This window comes from Cloeon dipterum, chromosome 3 (assembly GCF_949628265.1).
Source record: "Cloeon dipterum chromosome 3, ieCloDipt1.1, whole genome shotgun sequence".
NCBI lineage: Eukaryota > Metazoa > Arthropoda > Insecta > Ephemeroptera > Baetidae > Cloeon > Cloeon dipterum.
In genome coordinates, this window is record NC_088788.1 from 7,682,297 (window position 1) to 7,701,131 (window position 18,835).

The 18,835-nt window shown below is 37.0% G+C and overlaps 3 protein-coding genes across 3 annotated transcripts; 1 reads left to right on the forward strand and 2 right to left on the reverse strand.

Moving 5' to 3' along the window:
* Nucleotides 1–3,047: 3,047 nt before the first annotated feature.
* LOC135941234 (trypsin 3A1-like) lies at nt 3,048–5,267 on the reverse strand. Its single transcript, XM_065486581.1, has 4 exons — nt 5,213–5,267; nt 3,979–4,186; nt 3,388–3,613; nt 3,048–3,332 (listed from the first exon to the last, which is right to left on the reverse strand). The coding sequence occupies exons 1-4, from the start codon at nt 5,265–5,267 to the stop codon at nt 3,048–3,050; spliced, it is 774 nt and encodes a 257-aa protein (XP_065342653.1).
* Nucleotides 5,268–6,552: 1,285 nt separating this feature from the next.
* Nucleotides 6,553–7,868, reverse strand: LOC135940037 (serine protease 27-like). The gene is made up of 4 exons (XM_065484686.1): nt 7,814–7,868; nt 7,583–7,754; nt 7,102–7,336; nt 6,553–6,915 (listed from the first exon to the last, which is right to left on the reverse strand). Exons 1-4 carry the CDS (start codon nt 7,863–7,865, stop codon nt 6,625–6,627), a joined length of 750 nt encoding a protein of 249 aa, XP_065340758.1. The 5' UTR covers nt 7,866–7,868; the 3' UTR covers nt 6,553–6,624.
* Nucleotides 7,869–9,060: 1,192 nt separating this feature from the next.
* On the forward strand, nt 9,061–10,373 carry LOC135939925 (trypsin 3A1-like). The gene is made up of 4 exons (XM_065484536.1): nt 9,061–9,124; nt 9,299–9,473; nt 9,601–9,844; nt 10,030–10,373. Exons 1-4 carry the CDS (start codon nt 9,070–9,072, stop codon nt 10,318–10,320), a joined length of 765 nt encoding a protein of 254 aa, XP_065340608.1. The 5' UTR covers nt 9,061–9,069; the 3' UTR covers nt 10,321–10,373.
* The last annotated feature ends 8,462 nt before the right edge of the window (nt 10,374–18,835 follow it).

Sequence of the window (18,835 nt, forward strand, 5' to 3'; positions counted from 1 at the left end):
AGTCGGCGGCTTTTATGTGCAGCAAAAAAGTACCCTTAGAATTTTGAGGAACACAATAAGTCAGTCAACACTCAACAATGTGAACGAGGACGGATCGATTAAAAATAATTAAAATTAAAATTTTTTTTTAAATAGAAATATGTATTTATATTGGCGGGTGGGACCAACTTCTAAATAATATTATAATTGTCAATTTTTAAATGGGTTGTACTTTTATTAAGGATTGCAAAATATTATTTTCGTTATTTTCCCGTCCTCCAAAGTCCTTACGATATTACCGTTAAATCTTTAAACGCTTGCGAATTTTATTTTCTCTTCAAATATATCAATTTAAAATAGAAAACCTCTAAAATTAGGATTTAATCCGTCTATTTTGCAAAAAAACTGCGTGATCTGGATTAAATTGCCGTCGCAGCGGTGATTGCCTCCGACAAAGGGTTGAATTTTAATTCTTGAATGGATTGTTGAGCGATTTTTGCAACACTGAAATTTACGTGTCATTGAAATAAAGTTAAACAGCCGCCACGCAGCGAAATGTGATTGTTGCTTTCTTATAAACATCGATTGTTTTCAAGTTAACAAATAAAATATTGCATAATTTGATTGAAGAAAATACATACCATTGAGTGACGATGAGGCCAATAGAAAAAATTTAGCTTTGTGTCCCGATGTCAGCTTTAATTAATTCCATTTGACCGCATACACACGATAGTAGAACAAAACATAGCTTTTAGAGTTTGAACGCGTTTCTGTTTAATTTAGAAAGATCGAGTTACGTGCTCCGCGTGAGTGTTTAATTTATTTTCATTTAGACTTGAGATATTATTAAAATTTATATTAGCACACATAGTGGTTCAGCTGATGTGAATCGTGCGTTCAGAAACCTCTTCGGCAGCAGCGACGTGCAGAAAATCAAGGCCATTGCCGAGTCTGAAATGAAGATTTTGGCTGTGCACCTGCTCTGCCAGACCCTGGTCTCCGTCAGGTGGCATCACACGCAGTGGAAGCTTCCCACCTTCTTCCAATTCGTCCTTTCCCTTTCGCTCAACGCTTTTTTCCGCGAAATGAAAAATTTCTGGATTAAAATATTATTTTCTTGCAATTTCCTGTTCCTCTGCTTCTTGGTCTCGAATGAGTTGCTGGGGTTTTCCATCCTCTTCAAACGATTCACCTGTCTGAGAAGGGTTGACTTACTCCCCTGGGCCATCTGGTACCAATTCGTGGTCGTGGTCGTGGCCGTCGCCACCCTTCACCTGGCGGGGTTGGTTACCAGCCCAATTTATGTCGTGATATTTCCGTGGCTGTCGCTGCTGTACAAATGCTCTGAGCACCCGTCCATCCTTCCCTGGCGCTACATATTCGTCCAAGGACAAATAAGGACCTTCATCTTGGTCCTCGTGCTTCTGGTGCTGCTCCCTCTCAACAGCGGCGTCTGCTACTTCAACACGCTGAATGTGCTCTTCAGGTTACTGGGCGACAAACTGACCGGCTTGTAGGACAACATCATAGCCTGGAGGCACGCATTGCCAAAATTATAGCTCAGTGCGAGTTGATCATCGAGGGAGAAACGCATTTGTTCAACATGCAAAAGCCTTACGAGTATTAAAAGAATTGACTTTGATGAGAATGGCATGATTTTATTCGCAACGTGGTGGAAAAAAGGAGAGGAAACGACGGGCTATGTGTTGAAAGGATGCGCGTAAATCGAGAAACAGGGGAATGCGTCGCTCTGGAGAAATACATCAACTTACAATTAAAAGCTTTGACGCAAGCTGGACTGGAAGTGAGTCAATAATTTTCTTTGATTATGTCTCAAAAATTCATTCTCAACTTGAGTCGAGACTAGGTTTCCCAGAAGAAAACAATGATGGCTTTTACATTTGGGTGAACCGCGGCTGCAGGCTGGATAAAAGCATTGTTCAGGCGGTCATCGATCCGTTCAACACGACAAATGATTGCGACGATGAAGAAGTGTATCCTAATATTTCTAGTGATGACGACAGTGGTGATGATGACGATCAAGGGCAAATTTTTGAAGAAGACGATAATGTGGACAGGGTTTATGCTCGGCAGGAAATCACGTCAATGCTCGGAAAAAGTAATTCTGAAAACTCTCCCAGCACTACGCCTGGAATTTGTGGCTGACTTGATTTTCGAATTAAATTGGTTGTAAGAAATTCAAACGTTTTGAAATTAAATATATAAAACACCTTGTTTTTCTTTGCTAGTAATTTCAAAATTATTTAACGTATCTTATAATTCGGAAAAAAGCAAAATTATTTAGATATAAGAAATTAAAAATATGATCAGTGAAAATCATAATATATACTGTCAAATTAAACTAAAAAGGAATATAATGAAGGCACCGTTAAATTAAGGTACATTTTCAATGTCTTCAAAACTCACTTTTAAATTAATTCAAAAGTAAAATTATCCATCGTTTAAAAATAATATTTAAAATTTATACAGTAAAAAAGTTAAACATTTCGAAACACACTTATATTTCCTGTTATTTTTTTTTTTTTGAGAAAGACAATTTCTTCATTAAACAAATTTAATGGCACGGGATGTAGAAATATTAAGAGCAAAACGCCTGCAGAGCAGTGAGCATGGGCAACCTGCGTGGCTCGATAACGTGCTAAACGCAAGAATCTAAATCCATGAGGAACAAATTGGTTCTAATCATTCTTTATTATAAACTACAAAAAATATTTTTCTATATCTAAATTGCGATGTGTGTACTAACCATAAAAAGGGGTTTAGATTATCACGTGATCAAAAAGGGAATAAAGATAAAATTGAACCGTAACTTTTTGTAAGATTTTTTTTTAATAATATTTTTTGAAAAGCTCCGTGCTGATGCTTGTAAATATGGCCATAATTGAATTTCTGATAGTTTAAGCTTAATTCTCCAAGAAATTAAATAACAGCATTAAGATTAATCAAACGCTGTAAGTAATTTGATTAATATTTTATTCAATTTCTCCGCAGCAATAAATAAATACATCAATTTATTTTTCAAACAAAGATAAATTAAAGAGATGCTGTTACACTCCGGTGATTCGGAAGATCCACTCGCGGAATAGGGACACTTCCGTATAAAGCTCAGGTAAGTTACAACCAGGCTTGCTGTATAAAATACCACGGAGTTCACTGTTATAAGCCAGAGGAGAACCATATCCGATACTAGTGCAAAAGCCGGTTGTTTCGTCGGAATCCCCAGCGCAAATTAAATAGATTAAATCCGCTCCTGGCAGCAGGATGGAGCACAAGTCCTTGGACACAATCGGCACCAGCAGCTTCTCGAGTCTTCCAGAAGGCTGATAAGGGGCCTAAATCGAACTGTTAATACGTTTTGTTTTGGATTTGAGCTTTAGAAAACCTTACAGACTCGCCCACGCCTGAGACCGTCGTGACAGTTCCTGGCACGGAAGCAGAGAACCGAGCGGGAAGCTGGACAGCTTGAATGGAGCAATCGAATTCAAACGGTGGGTCCACCCTGTAGAGGGTCAGGTGGTTGCTTGTTCGGTCGTCGTTATAGGCTTCGGTTATGTTGCGAGGGTTGGTCAAATCCGAGGTGCCAGCTATTACTCTCATAGTGTCCAGACTCTCCCTAAGGCATGGAAGAAAAAGTCGCATTTTTGTTATTAAAATTTCTGCGCTGTTATCATTTCTTTGGTCATGGTCAAATATTAATATTGAATATTTTATCAGCTTTCAGAATATGTTTGGTGGTTTTTTTCTACGACTGACCATGAAAAATTAACACAGCCCAGGAGAAGCAATTATAATAGAAAATTAATATTTTGCTCTTAATGTCGAAATCGACCCAGCGATGATCGATGTGCCTCAAGAAAATACAAATTTATGTAAATATATCTAGAAAAAACTGTATTTTTTATTGATTTTGAAAGCTGTTGCCTTATTAATTGTTTTAAATCCCGTATCGCTATAATCATCAGAAAATAAAATACGTACAAGCTACAAAATGCGTCCGTGAGGATGAAATCTCTGGAGATGATGCTGCCGTCACAAAAATATACCCATTCTGATTTCATTTGGTCAAAATACTGGAGCGAGATATGCCAGGGGACCTCGCCCTTCGCAACCGGCGTTCCACCGATGAGTCTGCCAGCACCAGCCTTGCTCAACCCCAACTTGCTAATCGGCAGCTTATTTGGAAGTCCTAAAAAGCCGAAACCATCGAATTATTTAAACAGCTACATTTAGTTTAGTTAATTTCATAACATAAAAAAATAATAATAATAATATGTAAAATAAAATTTGACTCGTAAAGACATGGAGTCTGTGCTCTTTCATTAATTAAAGAGGAATGATACTGGAAAAGCCTGGAAAATGCTTGTTGCCAATGCAAAAACTCATCCCTTAGGATTCAGTTAAAGCCTAAATTGACCTAAGGAGCGCTGTAATTTTTTGAGAAAATTGGCTGGAAAGTTAGCGTGCTTTTCAAATGGTAATGGCTGTCTCCTTACTTGAAATCCGATTTAATTTCAAAGCCAAGAGTTTGCCCAATAAGTGGCATACACCGTTGGACACATCTCGACCAGAGGAATCGGAATATGCCAAGAAAATATGTTCAAGCACTGTAAATTTTGGAGAAAATTGGCAAAATTTGAATTTTTATTGTAGGTAGGTCATTTTTTATTAGTGCAAATTGTTGAACAAATTGTTTATCGAAAAATTGTTTAAGGCATCCAACAATTTAAATAATTTCCAATTGTTGCACAGTATCATTGCACTTTAAACAGCATTGATATAGAGGGCAGCAATTGAAATCAATTAGAATAGTTGCCTTTTACTACATAGCACTTATGTTGTTCGTCAAATTGTTTTTCGGAATAAAAATCTGAACAATGAGAAACAGTAAAATCAGGATCCGGTAACAATTACATTTCAGATTTTGCCTAATTATTTAACTAAACTGGTTTTTGAAGATAATTTTTCGCATGATTTCAATTCCTCAATTTGGTCTATCCTCCGATAAGTGGGCAAAATTTCTCTTCGGATAAAATAAACCGCGATTTTCAATAAGGAGACAGTGCTCGCCGCTTGATCAGCATGTTGTGCAACTTGGCAGATGATTTCCTGGTAATTTAAATGGCAAACCTGGAAAATGTTTGCTCTTCCCCATTTTTCAGAGCATAAAAATTGCAAATTAAATTAATTTACGATTTGTAAAATTTTAACTCACCGCCGGAAAGAACTGTGGCGCAGCACGCCAACAACAGGACCACTTTGCACAACATGATGAAAAATATTGATATTGAAAGCCTCTGAACCTAGCCTTCTTATACGAAATAATGCCACATTATCTAAATAGGCCAGGTCCGCGAATTCAAGTGACTCTTTAGCCGGCTAAAGCTTCATTTAATCTCGTGGAAATGAGAGCCGCAGAAATCTTAATTTCGCACTGACGCCAAGAAAACCAATAGAAATTTGTTATTTTTTTTGTGACGCAAGACGCGACAAATTTCCTATTATCTCATTTGAAGAAATTTATAGTCAACGCGTATTTATCTATTTTGACAGTTATCAATTTTGTATAGGGATTATTGTAACTTGTGACTTATCTAAATAGGTTCTGACACGTAATTAAGCTTATTGGTATTTAGGGCTGCCAACCTCCGGGTTTCGACCGGAGATCTCCGGGTTTAGGGGGATTTTCTCAGGGTCTGTCTTTGAAAAAATACACGGGAGGCATCGGGATCTCCGGGTTCTCGGTACCAGAATTTAGCATTGGCTTATTGGAGTGGTGGGGGAAATCTCCAGGTTTTAGTTTTGGCTAGCATCCCTAAATGGAATCTAAAAAAGACGACTTATCGGATTAGCGGTTAATATGCTACCTGCATGGCTCGAACACGCGTCGAAACTCTTAATTTGATAGCACAAAATATCTTAATTTTTACGTTAAATTATCAAATTAATTTTGATTTTGTCAATAAAAAGGTACATTTGTATTGCATACGTAATCGCTTAATAAACACCCAAATTTCAATTGTCAAACAGATTATTGCTCTTTTCTTGCAACAAGGAAAGCAATTCAAGTTTTTTTTTATTAAGAATAGAGTGATTTTTACTTCTGATTTACCTCGAGACTCTGGCTGGAGCGGGCATATTTTGAAAATATTTAATTACTGTTGCGCAAAGAGCTCAAACCCAAGAATGCAGTGAGCTGTGTAAATTTTTAGGGTATAGAACAAAAAACTGTTCACATTTTAAAAGCTAATACAATTTACTACTAATTTGAACTCACTAACGAATATTAACATTTATAGAAATTTTTGGTTTATTTTTTAATACATGTTTAATGGAAAACTCTTCAGTTAATTCAGTAAATTAAGTTTTTTTTTAAATTTCCCCAGCTATAAAAATTGAACTACCTGTAAGTCAGCTCATTGTCAGATTGAAGGTTTGGAAACATTATATTTCGAAATTATTTGCAATTTTCCCCGCAAATGTATCAGTGATCTTTTTGCCGCGTTTATCAATAATGGTCAATATTTCTTTACATGTACATTTTATTTGTTGTTTAGCATACAATTTCATTTTACAATTTGTTACCTTTATTTAAAAGTTAAGGTTTCAAATTTAAACTAAACAGGTTCAGACACCGGTGACATCGGAGATCCATTCGCGGAAGAGGGAGACCTCGGTGTAGACGACAGGAAACTCGCAACCAGTCTGATAGTGGAAGAGGCCACGAAGTTCACCATTGTAAACGAGAGGTGAGCCAAAACCGCCTGCATGGTTGCAGAATCCGGATTCGTCGCTGGAGCTTTTGGCGCAAATGTGGTAGACCAAACTTCTGATTCCCGGAGCCAGCGGGTAGCACAGCGCCTTGGACACGATCAACGAGTTCAACTTGACCAGCTGGTTGGATGGCTGATATGGTTCCTGGTTGATTTTGAGAATGTTGTGATTTAAAATGTTATCATAGGATCCTAATTTTTTAAGGAATTTCGTTGAATTTAATAAAAAAAATTAACCAGAGTGATTTTAATTTAAAAAGACGCTTCGCAAATAATGTTAATATTTTTAGGTGGTTTATAAATTTGTACATTGGACGCAAAATAAACTCACGGATTCGCCCCAGCCTGAGACTGTCATTTCTGTTCCTGGACACGATTCCACGAACGCGTCGGGTAGGCGAACGGGTGAAAGGAAAACGGTGAACTCGAACGGAGGATCCACCTTCCAGAGGGTGAGGGAGCCGTAGTGGAGTGGGTCGTCGATGAATTCGACAACTTTGTGAGTCGAACCAGGGTTTACCCAATCCACGGAGCCAGCTGCTACTTGGTACGTGTCAATGTCGAACCTGCGTTAAATTTTAAATCCAATATTAGCTACACATTTTTTTTAAACAAATTTCTTTCTGCTTCAAATTGCAGTGAAAATATGATTTTTAGACCGTTTTAGATAATTTAGTTTGGGAGCACTACTGGATTTTTTACCTCAAAAATGTTTTAGATAGTTGCTCAGTAGTCTTAAAATACCTAAACTCATATGCTCGTTTGGTAACTAATTTTAAGAAAAAGCTCAAAAAAAATCTAACATAACTTACGATGAACACCAGCCGTTTGTAATGACGAATTCGGTCGAAACGATGGCGCCGTCACACAAATGCGTCCAGTTATAGCCAGGAATTGCACGCTGGATGGAGACATGCCAGGGAAATTCGCCTTTAAAGGCCGGTATTCCTCCAGAAATCCTATTATTGGTCAGCTGGGGAACTCCTGACAGGATGAGATAATTGGCTTTTTGGTATTTTAAAGACAAATAAAAAATTACCCACCGTATGAGAGTGCGGCGCAGCACACCAAAAGAAGCAATGCTTTACCCAGCATGTTCCACCGATCATTTAATCTATATTATCTAACAAGACAACGCTTTTTATATCAAAATCCACCATCATCTTTTTGGGCTTAAGCGGTGTCTAATCTTCGCGAGAGCAGTAGATTGATACAGTGCTATTCTACGTTTCCAAATGTGAGTTTAACACGATGAAGGAGCGATCAAAAGACATTTAATCCTTGCTTATCTTGTTTTCTTCCTCGCTTGTTCAAATTAATTGACATCACGAAAATCCAAGATATTTTGAACTGTCTTTTAGGGGTGGAGGGGATTGAGCAACTCCATATTGTAATTTTATTTTGAATGGACAAAAAAATAAATATCAACAATATACTAAACGGTTCATTGTTCTATGGAGCACCGTGAGCGAAAGAGACACGCTAAATTGACATACTATGCGGCGATAAGTGAGACTCATGCGCGCCTGAAATGGCTTTTTGCTGCTGCTTGAGAGGCTCTGATGCTCTGATAACAGCGATTATGTCGCACCAGCCGGAATATTTCCAGCACGAAGGCGTCCTTTATCTTTCTGCTTTGTCACCTGTTATTCTTAACTAATCGTGAATACAAAACAGCAATATGCCTTTAAAAACTTAAAATACTAATGTTTAAAGAAGCAGCAATTATTATTAATAGGCTTTGAAAATAATTTTCACCTGTTTTTTCACCATTGCTGCTTTAAGCGGTGACTGCGCCTAAATTTAGAAAAAAAATAAGTATAAAATAGGAGAGTTCTGTATGTTGCACAATCAATTTGTCTTAAAATATTTCGTTAATTTCTAAAATAGTTAAGCAAAAAATCTAATAAAATTCAAAGTCTCAGCCATTTTAATTCGTGAATAAAAATTACTCTGATTTAAAGCTATTTTAAAATTGGATAGTAATGCATCGCATAAGGCCAAAACAAATTAACGCCATATTGCAATTATCATTTTTATTTTCCAAAGATTAAATAGTTACCCAAAAACACATGCACAAAAACAAACCCAGATTATCTCCCGCAGATATGACTTTCCGTTATGATTGATTTGTAAATTGAAACAGCAAAATATGTAAACCAAGAAGAGCCGAGCTAATCATCCCGAACCCGAAGAACGTTCTAAGATAATTCTTGAAAGATTAACTGATTATGATAATGATTTCGTATAAAAGCAGCGTTTCTCAATTATTATGCGTTATGCACATTAATTGTTCACCATGTTACTCAAAGCTGCGCTGCTATTTTTGACAAGTTGTGCTGTTCTAACACATGGTAAGTTTTAAATAAATAAATTCCAGACAAGACACACAGTTCAGCACATCCACACATCCATGATTTTTGTTATTTTTTCGAACTGACACAAAAATTCTAAAATTAATTGCATCTATCCGCTTACATAATATATAATACTATATCAATATTCTAAATATTTTGTCCAATCAGCAGGAGTTCCAGCAGAATCGTCCAGGTCGAGTGAGCTGAGTGGAGGAACGCCGGCTGTGCAAGGAGAATTTCCCTGGCACGTGTCCATCCAGATAATATATATTCTGGTCTGGACCCCTTTCTGTGATGGCGTCATCATCTCCAGAGATTTGATTATCACGCATGGATTTTGTGCACAGTAAGATCTTATTTTTGCATTTTTTCCAGTTCAAATCAGCACAATTTAATAATGAAAATTGAAACAAAAACGCGCAATATTATAAAATGACTACTCCTTTTATCTTTAAAAATTCTTATTTTTTTAGAATGTCGCCCGAATCTTACCAGTCTTACCGCATATTAGCCGGCATCTTGGACTATTCCAACCCTGGTTCCATTCATAAGATCACCGAAACGTACTTGGATGAAATTTCCACCAACTTTCTGGGCATAATGCGAGTGGATCCACCTTTCGAGTTCACTTCTGACATCGGACCTGTGCGGCTTCCTATTGCTTATGCAGAATCTTTGCCGGGAACAGTCATGACAGTTTCAGGCTTGGGTGAAACTGTGAGTTTTTTTTAAGTTTTGAAGCCATTCTCATTTGATTAACAATTAGTCAGTAAAAATATTTGTCAATCCCTATCATCAATCAATTCGTGATGAATAAGTTTGCCACTTTTGTTTGAGAGAAAATAACATTTGCATAAAATATGTCATAATCGCTCCTCGATATGATTATTTTTATTTTTCAGTCACCTCTTGAGCCGGTTAGATTCCTCGCAAAGCTGGACATGCCGATCATGGCCAAGGACTTATGCAGCAGTTTGTATCAAGGGATCGGGATGCAGTATCTGATCTGCACCGGAGATTTCAACAACGAAACTGGCTTCTGCACCCAAAATAGTGACATTGGTGGGGCTCCCCTCGTTTACGACGGTGAGCTACGCGGAGTCCTCATCAGCACGAACAGCTGTGTTTTACCTGAAGTTTACTCGGAGGTCTCCCTCTTTCGCGAATGGATCTTCCAGATTGCCGGCGTCTGAATTAAATCGGGGTAAATAAAACAGATCAAAGCTAGTGAAAATGTGGTTATATATTTGTTTAATACATTCATGTTATTAAAAAGTCGTCAAATTTATATAAAACATGTGAGAAAAGACAGCGTACCTGGCAAACATCTTGTTAAAACTTTTCCCAAGAGGGCAAAGCCGGTATGGGCCTATACTAGAAGAGTGACACTTTAAAACATCGCACTCACATACGCCTTACACACTGCTGGAAACTGCGCCGCCGAACAGTCCTTCATGGCGGGTGGTGCAGCGTTCCAGAGCTGCTGCTTTAATTAATTTTAAAATTCTTTTATAATCTAAAATGTTAACCTACACTTTTGCTTATTAAAATTTAAAAAAGAAACTATTTGTTAGTATATTTAACATTTAAATTGAGGTATCAGCTAGCCGCGCTGCGCCACGCCTGCCGGAAATTTTGGGTCACGTTGGCAGCCATCAGCTGCTGTGAATCTTGCTAAGCTGCGCCAGCCACCGGTGAAAAAGGGTCAAAATTAACAAGTGCAGGAGAAGAAAATGTCTTCCGGTGCATCAGGCCGATTAGCATACTATAAAACGTAACATTTAAAATATTATCAACCGCGCCAACCGCCGGTGAAAATGGCCAGCCAAGCATTAATAATTCGGCTTAGACGGTCCCACCAGCCGTTACCTTAAATCTCGAGGCTGAGACCTCTACATTTAAATAAGCACATAAATTTAAATTTGGGTCGGTTTAAAATATTTATATAAGAAAATTATTAAAATTTTGTAAACGATTAAAAATGCTGAAAGCGAGAGCGGTACAAAACGTGCAAAAGCCATCGACTTCTTCAATTATGTTTATCATTGGCACCGTTGACCTAATCTCTATTACAGAATTAAATCCGTTACGTCAAAATTGCGTTTGCTAATAAAACTATATTGAAAAAAATATTTGTTTTTGTGTCTGACCTTAATTTATAAAAGCAAATAATTCGTTGAAAACGGTAATGATCATCAATAGAAAATAAATTTATAATTCATTGATCAATGCGAGTTCAATTAATTTATTGTGAGGCATGAAAATCGATGGAAATCATAAATTTTTAGTTCAACTTAAATGCACTGTTCAGGAAATTTTAGTCCACTCAATTTTTTTCACGTTCTTTTAATAATTACTGTAACTATTAAATTATTTGTCATGAAATAGGGCGCTACTGCGATTAGAAATTGTATGATATTATAATTTCGAGCAATGATGATCAAGTCAGTTTTATTAAATGGATTGCACAAGATTTTAAATCTTTTGACATACAACGTGTTGCAAATTTAAAATAAACATAGATAAACATTGTTTTTTTTTACGAAATCTACCTTACTCGTCTTAATAGCAAGCTCAATTAAAAATTTTCCATTTAAACACCGGTGATTCTGAAGATCCAATCCCGGAAAAGGGAGACCTCAGAGTACAATGCAGGCATATCACTGCAAAAATCTATGTAGAAGACGCCTCGTAGCTCGCCATCGTGAACGAGCGGAGAACCATAGCCTTGAAGATAACACATATTATGGAATTCTGAGTTGAATTCTATAGCACAAATAAAGTGGGTAAATTCTGGCATTCCCTCAACCAAGATGGAGCACTCGTCCTTGGGAATGATCAGCGATTGCAGCTTGAGGAGGGTAGAAGTCGGCTGGGATTGTTCCTATAAGGGGTCGTTTCAAATGGATTGATTAAAGGGAAAATAATTTATTAATACCAATGAACCCCATGCTGAGACCGTGAAGACACTTCCTGCTGTAGTGTCTGCGAAGCGAGCAGGCAGCTGCACCGGTCTTGTGTTGCATCCGAATTTAAAAGGCGGGCTGACTCTCGCAAGGGAGAGGTGTCTCCCAGTTTGGTCATCCGCAAATACTTCGGATACGTAGTGAATCGAGCCAGGGATTGTCAAATTTAAAGTGCCGGCCACTATGCGGACTATTGTCAAATTGCTAAAATTGAAAAATTAAACTAGTTGATATCACTCAAATGCCACGAGTTGGGAGGATAAAATCAAACTCAGCGAAATTTACACCAGAGATCTATTAGTCTTTGCTATAGTAGATTATGTTACATGAGTTTTTGACGAAATATATTTAACGGGACAGTTCTGGAAAACTCGCATCTCCCAGTTGTGGAATTTAAAAAATTGAGTGTGCATTGGACTGTTTTCGTCGAGCAACACCAAATTTGATGTCCTATATAGGCAAATATCAAAGAACACTACTAAAAATTGTGATTGAATTTTGGAAATATGATAAGGTTTTAGAATTTTACTTTTAAAACGTTTTAAATATATATTTTTGTTTTCAAATATCGAAAAAACACGATTTTTCGTCTTCCAGTGTTATAATTAATTTTGACAAAAAGGATTAAATTGCTCGCAAATTTATGATTTGTGCTCATTTTAAGTATATTACTTAGTAGCACGTTCCAGAAAAAGCAATACGCGCGTATAGTCATAAGGATTAACGTAATTTGGTAATTAAATTAAAAATCTCCTACTATATACAAATCTGGTCCGTGAGGATGAATTCGTTCGAGATGATGCTCCCGTCACACCAGTGCGTCCAGTTTCCATCATAAAGTTCCTGTATGGACACATGCCAGGGAAACTCGCCACCCACAACAGGTGTTCCGCCAACTATCCTGCTGCTTGCCCTCGTCCTTAAACGCTGCAGCTTATCCGGAACGCCTTTAAAAGGAGAAAATGCATATTTTTTTTAAAAAAGGGTAAAAATAAAATAATAAATCTTACCGTAGGCGAGGATAGCGCAGCACGCCAAAATGAGTCCAACGTTATAGCAAGACATGCTGAAGAAAAATGTGATCTTGAGTCTTGTGTGCCAATTGTCTTGTGTTTTATTTGGCAATGAGCTCAATTTTTTATCTATTTTTCTATCATTCGATTATAATCTTGTTAATAGTATCTAATAGTCTACATACCTGGCAATGCTATTAAAGCCTTTTTAATCCATTTTATTGCAGATTGATCGCACCGACTGCGTAAAACGAAATTGAGCGTTGTGACATAGAATTGAGACGATTAAGGATAATCTCAGATAATCATGAGGGATTTCTTAATTGTTGCTGATCACCTATTAGATGATTTCTACAGTGGTATAGCAGTTAAAAACGGACATTTTATTTCTTCGTTGCAAAGAGTGTCGATTTATAATCAAATCCATAAGAAATAGGGCATTAGTTGCAATGCTAAAACTAGTTGGAGAAATAAATATACACTCTCAACAACGAGGAAATGCAATGCCTGGTGTTTAATTGCTCCTTGTTTTATCAGAATGTATGTATCAATATTTATATCAAAGTTTAGTTAGATTTTAGTTTCAAAATTACTAAGTTGAGATAGAAAATTTGAAAATAACAGATATATCATGCCTGCTCTTGGTATCTGACGGCGTGATTAGCAGCAAGAACTTTCAGCAGAGCCTGTAACCACAAAAAATTTGCATTTGAAAATAAATTAAAATTAAACTTTTAATTAAAATCTACAGTTCATTTTTTCACCTCTGAGGAGGATGAACTCCACGTATTTCAGGCCTTTGACGGACGCTTAATTTTGCCGGAATTAGAAATGAAATAAAATCATAATTTTGAGCAATGATGATCAAGTCAGTTTTAATGTATGGATTTTTTGTACAGTATTTTTTAATCGCTCAATAAAAAACATGTTGCAAATTTATAAAATAAATATATTATAAAACAAACAATTTTTTATGAAATCTAATCGACTGAGCAGCAAGGCAAGTCTCAATTGAAATGCTTTTGAAATTTTTCCGTTTAAACACCGGCAACTCTGAAGATCCATTCCCGGTAAAGGGAGACCTCCGTGTACAATACAGGCCTATCACAAGGAGCTATGTGCAAGACGCCTCGCAGCTCGCCATCGTAAACGAGCGGAGCACCATAGCCTCGATGAAAACACACATAATTGGCTTCTGAGTTGACGTCACTAGCACAGATTAAGTGAAGCAAATCTACAAATCCCTCAAACAAGATGGAGCACTCGTCCTTGGGAATGATCAACGATTGCAGCTTGGAGAGGGCAGTGCTTGGTCCAAATATGTCCTACACATAGAGTCGTTTCAAATCGATCGATCGAAGGAAAATAATTTAGTAATATACCAATGAATCCCACGTTGAGACCGTGAAGACATTTTCTGGTGTGGTTTCTGCGAAGCGAGCAGGCAGCTGCACCGGTCTTGTGTCGCAACCGAATTTAAAAGGCGGGCTGACCCTTAAAAGGGCGAGTTGTCTCCCGGTTCTGTCGTCCTTTATTACTTCGGCTACGTTGTGAATCGAGCCGGGGCTTGTTAAATTTAAAGTACCGGCCACTATACGGACTCTTGTCGGATTGCTAAATTAAAAATAAAATTAAGTTATTAACATATTCCTACGACAAAATGCCACGGGTTGGAAGGATAAAATTGGGAAAATTGACACAATATATTGTCAAGCAAACACAACGAAATTCACTATGAGATAAGTGTTTGTTACTATAAGATTGCGTTATGAAAATTGTTGACAAAACATTCAATTTTACGGGATTTACTGGCCAATTGTGGGAAACTCGCATACATCCCAGTTGTGCAATTTCCAAAATTGGGTGTGCTTTGGATTCCTCTCGTCGAGCAATCGAGCATTGGACTTTTATTTTGAAAATGTGCGTAAGTGTTATCCCATGACATTATTGGTAATATTTTTTGTTTTAAAAAATAGAAATAAATTAACATGACTCAATTCTCCGTGTTTTAGTCGTTTTGGACAAAGGCAGTTTCATGATTCGTGCTCATTTAAATTCGACTACTTAATAGTAGCACACGTACCAGAAAGAGCAATATAAGCGCAACCATTTTAGAGTAAATGTAATTTGGAAATTAAATTTTTAATCTCTTACTAAGCACAAAACACGTGCGTGAGGATGAATTCATTCGAGATGATGCTCCCGTCACACCAGTGCCTCCAGTTTTGGCCATCATAAAGTTCCTGTATGGACACATGCCAGGGAAACTCGCCACCCGCAGCAGGTGTTCCGCCAATTATCTTGCTGCTTGCCCTCGTCCTTAAATGCTGCAACTTATCCGGAACGCCTGAAAAAAATGCATATTTTTTTAAAAAGGGTAAAAATAAAATTAGAAATAATCTTACCGTAGGCGAGGACAGCGCAGCAGGCCAAAATTAGTCCAACGTTATAGCAAAACATGCTGAAGAAATGTGATCTTGAATCTCGTAGAGCTGCTTTTTATCTGACAATGAGCAAATTTTTATCTATTTTCTATAATTCGAATATAATCTTGCTAATTCTTTCTGATAAGTGTTTACATGGAAATATTATTTAAGCCATTTTGATCCATTATATTCCTAAAAATGATCGCATTTGACTCACAGAAATTGTGACGTGCGTAATGATATCGTATTGGGGCGCTCCATGTTGTGACGCCTATGATAATCTCATTGTCAGATAATCATGAGGGACGAATTTAATTGACACTGATCAACTGTTGGAATATTTCTACATTGGTAGCAAAAAAACGATCGTTGTATTTCGCCGTTGCGAAGAGTGTCGATTTATATTCAACTCTCTAGAAAATAGGGCATCAGTTGTAAAGCAAAAAAAGTTGGAGAAATAAATTGATGCTCTTGGCAACGAAGAAATTCAATGCCCTGTTTTTCATTGCTCCTCTTCAATAATTTTAATGGTTTTGAAAAATCTTCTAGGAACTCCTATTGCATAGGACAAACCAAATATTTGTAGATGCCAATGAAGGCAAAAACACGCGAGGCCATTTTAACTGTCACAAGAAATTTAAATTTGATTTGAATAATAATCAGATCACTGGGCCAAAATGTTAAAAAACACATTTAATAAATTTGTTCTTTCAGAATTTGCATATCAATTTATTGTAACAATTAGAGTTTAGTTTAAATATAGGATTTTAAAATAATTGATATTTCAATATTTCATGACTGCTTCGTATATGACGGCGTGATAAGCAGGAAGAAATTTCGGCCAAGCCTGCAACCACACTAAATTCAACAAAATTCCATTTTTAAAATCTACAATTCACCTGTTCATCGCTGAGGAGGTTGAACTCGGCGTATTTTAGGCCTTTGACGACGCTTAATTTTGCCGGAATTAGAAATGAAAATCATATTTTTGAGCAATGATGATCAAGTCAGTTTTAATGTATGGATTTTACACAGGATTTTTAATCACCTATTAACAAAAAATATGTTGCAAATTTAAAATAAATACAGGAACACTTTTTTATGATATCTAATTTACTCGACTGAACAGCAAAAAAAGGCAAGTCTTATTGAAAAGCTTTTAAAAATTTTCCATTTAAACACCGGTGACTCTGAAGATCCATTCCCGGAAAAGGGATACCTCCGTGTACAATGCAGGCGCACCACAATAAGCTGATGAGTAGAAGACGCCTCGCAGCTCGCCATCGTGAACGAGCGGAGCACCATAGCCTCGATGAGAACACATAGTATTTACTTCTGAGTTGACGTCTCTAGCACAAATTAAGTAAATCAAATCTTGAGATATGACGAACATCGAGCACTCGTCCTTGGGAATGATCTGTGATTGCAGCTTGAAGAGGGCAGTAGGTTGCTCGAATATGTCCTACACAGAGAGTTGTTTCACATCGATTGATAGAAGGAAAATAATTTAGTTATACCAATGAACCCCATGCTGAGACCGTGAAGACATTTTCTGGTGTGGTTTCTGCGAAGCGAGCAGGCAGCTGCACCGGCCTTGTGTTGCATCCAAATTTAAAAGGCGGGCTGACCCTCAAAAGTTCGAGGTGGATCCCGGTTCTGTCGTCCTTTATTACTTCGGTTACGTTGTGAATCGAACCAGGGATTGTCAAATTTAAAGTACCGGCCAATATACGGTACATTGACGGATCGCTAAATTAAAAAATAAAATTAAGTTAATATCATTCCTATAACGAAATGCCACGGGTTGGAAGGATAAAATTGGCATAATATTTGGTCAAGCTAACACAACGAAATTTACAACCCAGGTCTGTATTTACTGCTAGATAGCGTCTTTAATTTTTTGACAGATTGCAACATTTAATTTTACGGGCCAATCGTGTAAAATTTCCATGTGCTTTGGATTCCTCTCGTCGAACAATCGAGCAAATTCTAGGGGTCAAAGTCAAAGATGACTTACAAAAAAATTTGATTCAATGTCAGATATTAGATCAGGAAATCGGAATTTTATTTTGAAAAAGTGTTACCCCATGACATTATCGGTAAAATGTTTTAACCTCAAAAACTCGGAATTTTGATTTCCGCGTTTTTCCGCGTTTTAATCGATTAAAAGGCTTAAATTGCTCGCAATTTCATGATTCGTGCTCATTTAAAGTCTAGTATACTTAGTAGAACACGTACCAGAAAAGAGCAATAAGCGCAACCATTTTAGGACGAACGTAATTTGGATCTTAAATTTAAAATCTCTTACTATGTACACCACGCGTCCGTGAGGATGAATTCGTTCGAGATGATGCTCCCTTCACATCTATACGTCCAGTTTTGGCCATCATAAAGTTCCTGTATGGACACATGCCAGGGAAACTCGCCAACCGCAGCAGGTGTTCCGCCAACTATCTTGCTGCTTGCCCTCGTCCTTAAAGGCTCCGGCTTATTCGGAACGCCTTTAAAAGGAGAAAATGCATATTTTGTTTAAAAAAAGGGTAAAAATAAAATAATAAATCTGACCGTAGGCTAGGACAGCGCAGCAGGCCAAAATTAGTCCAACGTTATAGCAAGACATGCTGAAGAAATGTGATCTTGAGTCTCGTGGAGCTGCTTTTTATTTGAGAATTTTTTTTATCTATTTTCTAATTTAATTCTATTATAATCTTTATAATACTTTCTGATAAAAGTGTTTACCTGGAAATTCTACTTAAGCCATTTTGATCATAAATGATCGCATTTGACTCTCCGAAATCAAGAAATTATTGACGTGCGTCATGATATCGTATTGGGGCGCTCCAAATAACTTAAAATAATCTCACATTATCATGAGGGATGACTTTATTGATCCGTAATCAATTATTGGAATATTTCTACATTGGTAGCAATAAACACGGACATTGCGAAGATTGTCGATTTATATTCAATTTTCTAAGAAATAGGGCATCGGTTGTAAAGTAAAAAAAAAGACGGAGAAAAAAATCGACGCTCTTCGCAACGAGGAAATGCAACACCCGGTTTCCATTGCTCCTCTTCGATAATTTTGATGGTTTTGGAAAATCTCCTTTAAAAAATCTTCTAGGAACTCCTGCTGAGGATAAACCAAATATTGATAGATATCAATGAAGGCTGAAACACGCGAGGTCATTCTAATTGCAAAAAAAAATAATCAGATCACTTGGTTTAATTGCAAAAAAAAAAAACATATATTAAAATGTTCTATCATAGTTAACGTATCAGTTTATAAAAAATATAAAGTTT

Bases quoted from the DNA above. Each gene is read 5' to 3' on its own strand.
- LOC135941234 (XM_065486581.1), bottom strand. From the start codon at position 5,267: ATGTTGTGCAAAGTGGTCCTGTTGTTGGCGTGCTGCGCCACAGTTCTT. The intron at 3,614-3,978 runs GTACGTATTTTA...TCCATGCCTTAG, and splicing joins ACGGACGCATTTTGTAGCTT to GGAGAGTCTGGACACTATGA. The intron at 3,333-3,387 runs GTAAGGTTTTCT...AGTTCGATTTAG, and splicing joins TCTCAGGCGTGGGCGAGTCT to GCCCCTTATCAGCCTTCTGG.
- LOC135940037 (XM_065484686.1), bottom strand. From the start codon at position 7,865: ATGCTGGGTAAAGCATTGCTTCTTTTGGTGTGCTGCGCCGCACTCTCA. The intron at 7,755-7,813 runs GTGGGTAATTTT...TCATCCTGTCAG, and splicing joins CTGCGCCGCACTCTCATACG to GAGTTCCCCAGCTGACCAAT. The intron at 7,337-7,582 runs GTAAGTTATGTT...AATTTAACGCAG, and splicing joins ACAAACGGCTGGTGTTCATC to GTTCGACATTGACACGTACC.
- LOC135939925 (XM_065484536.1), top strand. From the start codon at position 9,070: ATGTTACTCAAAGCTGCGCTGCTATTTTTGACAAGTTGTGCTGTTCTA. The intron at 9,125-9,298 runs GTAAGTTTTAAA...TCCAATCAGCAG, and splicing joins TTGTGCTGTTCTAACACATG to GAGTTCCAGCAGAATCGTCC. The intron at 9,845-10,029 runs GTGAGTTTTTTT...TTTATTTTTCAG, and splicing joins TTTCAGGCTTGGGTGAAACT to TCACCTCTTGAGCCGGTTAG.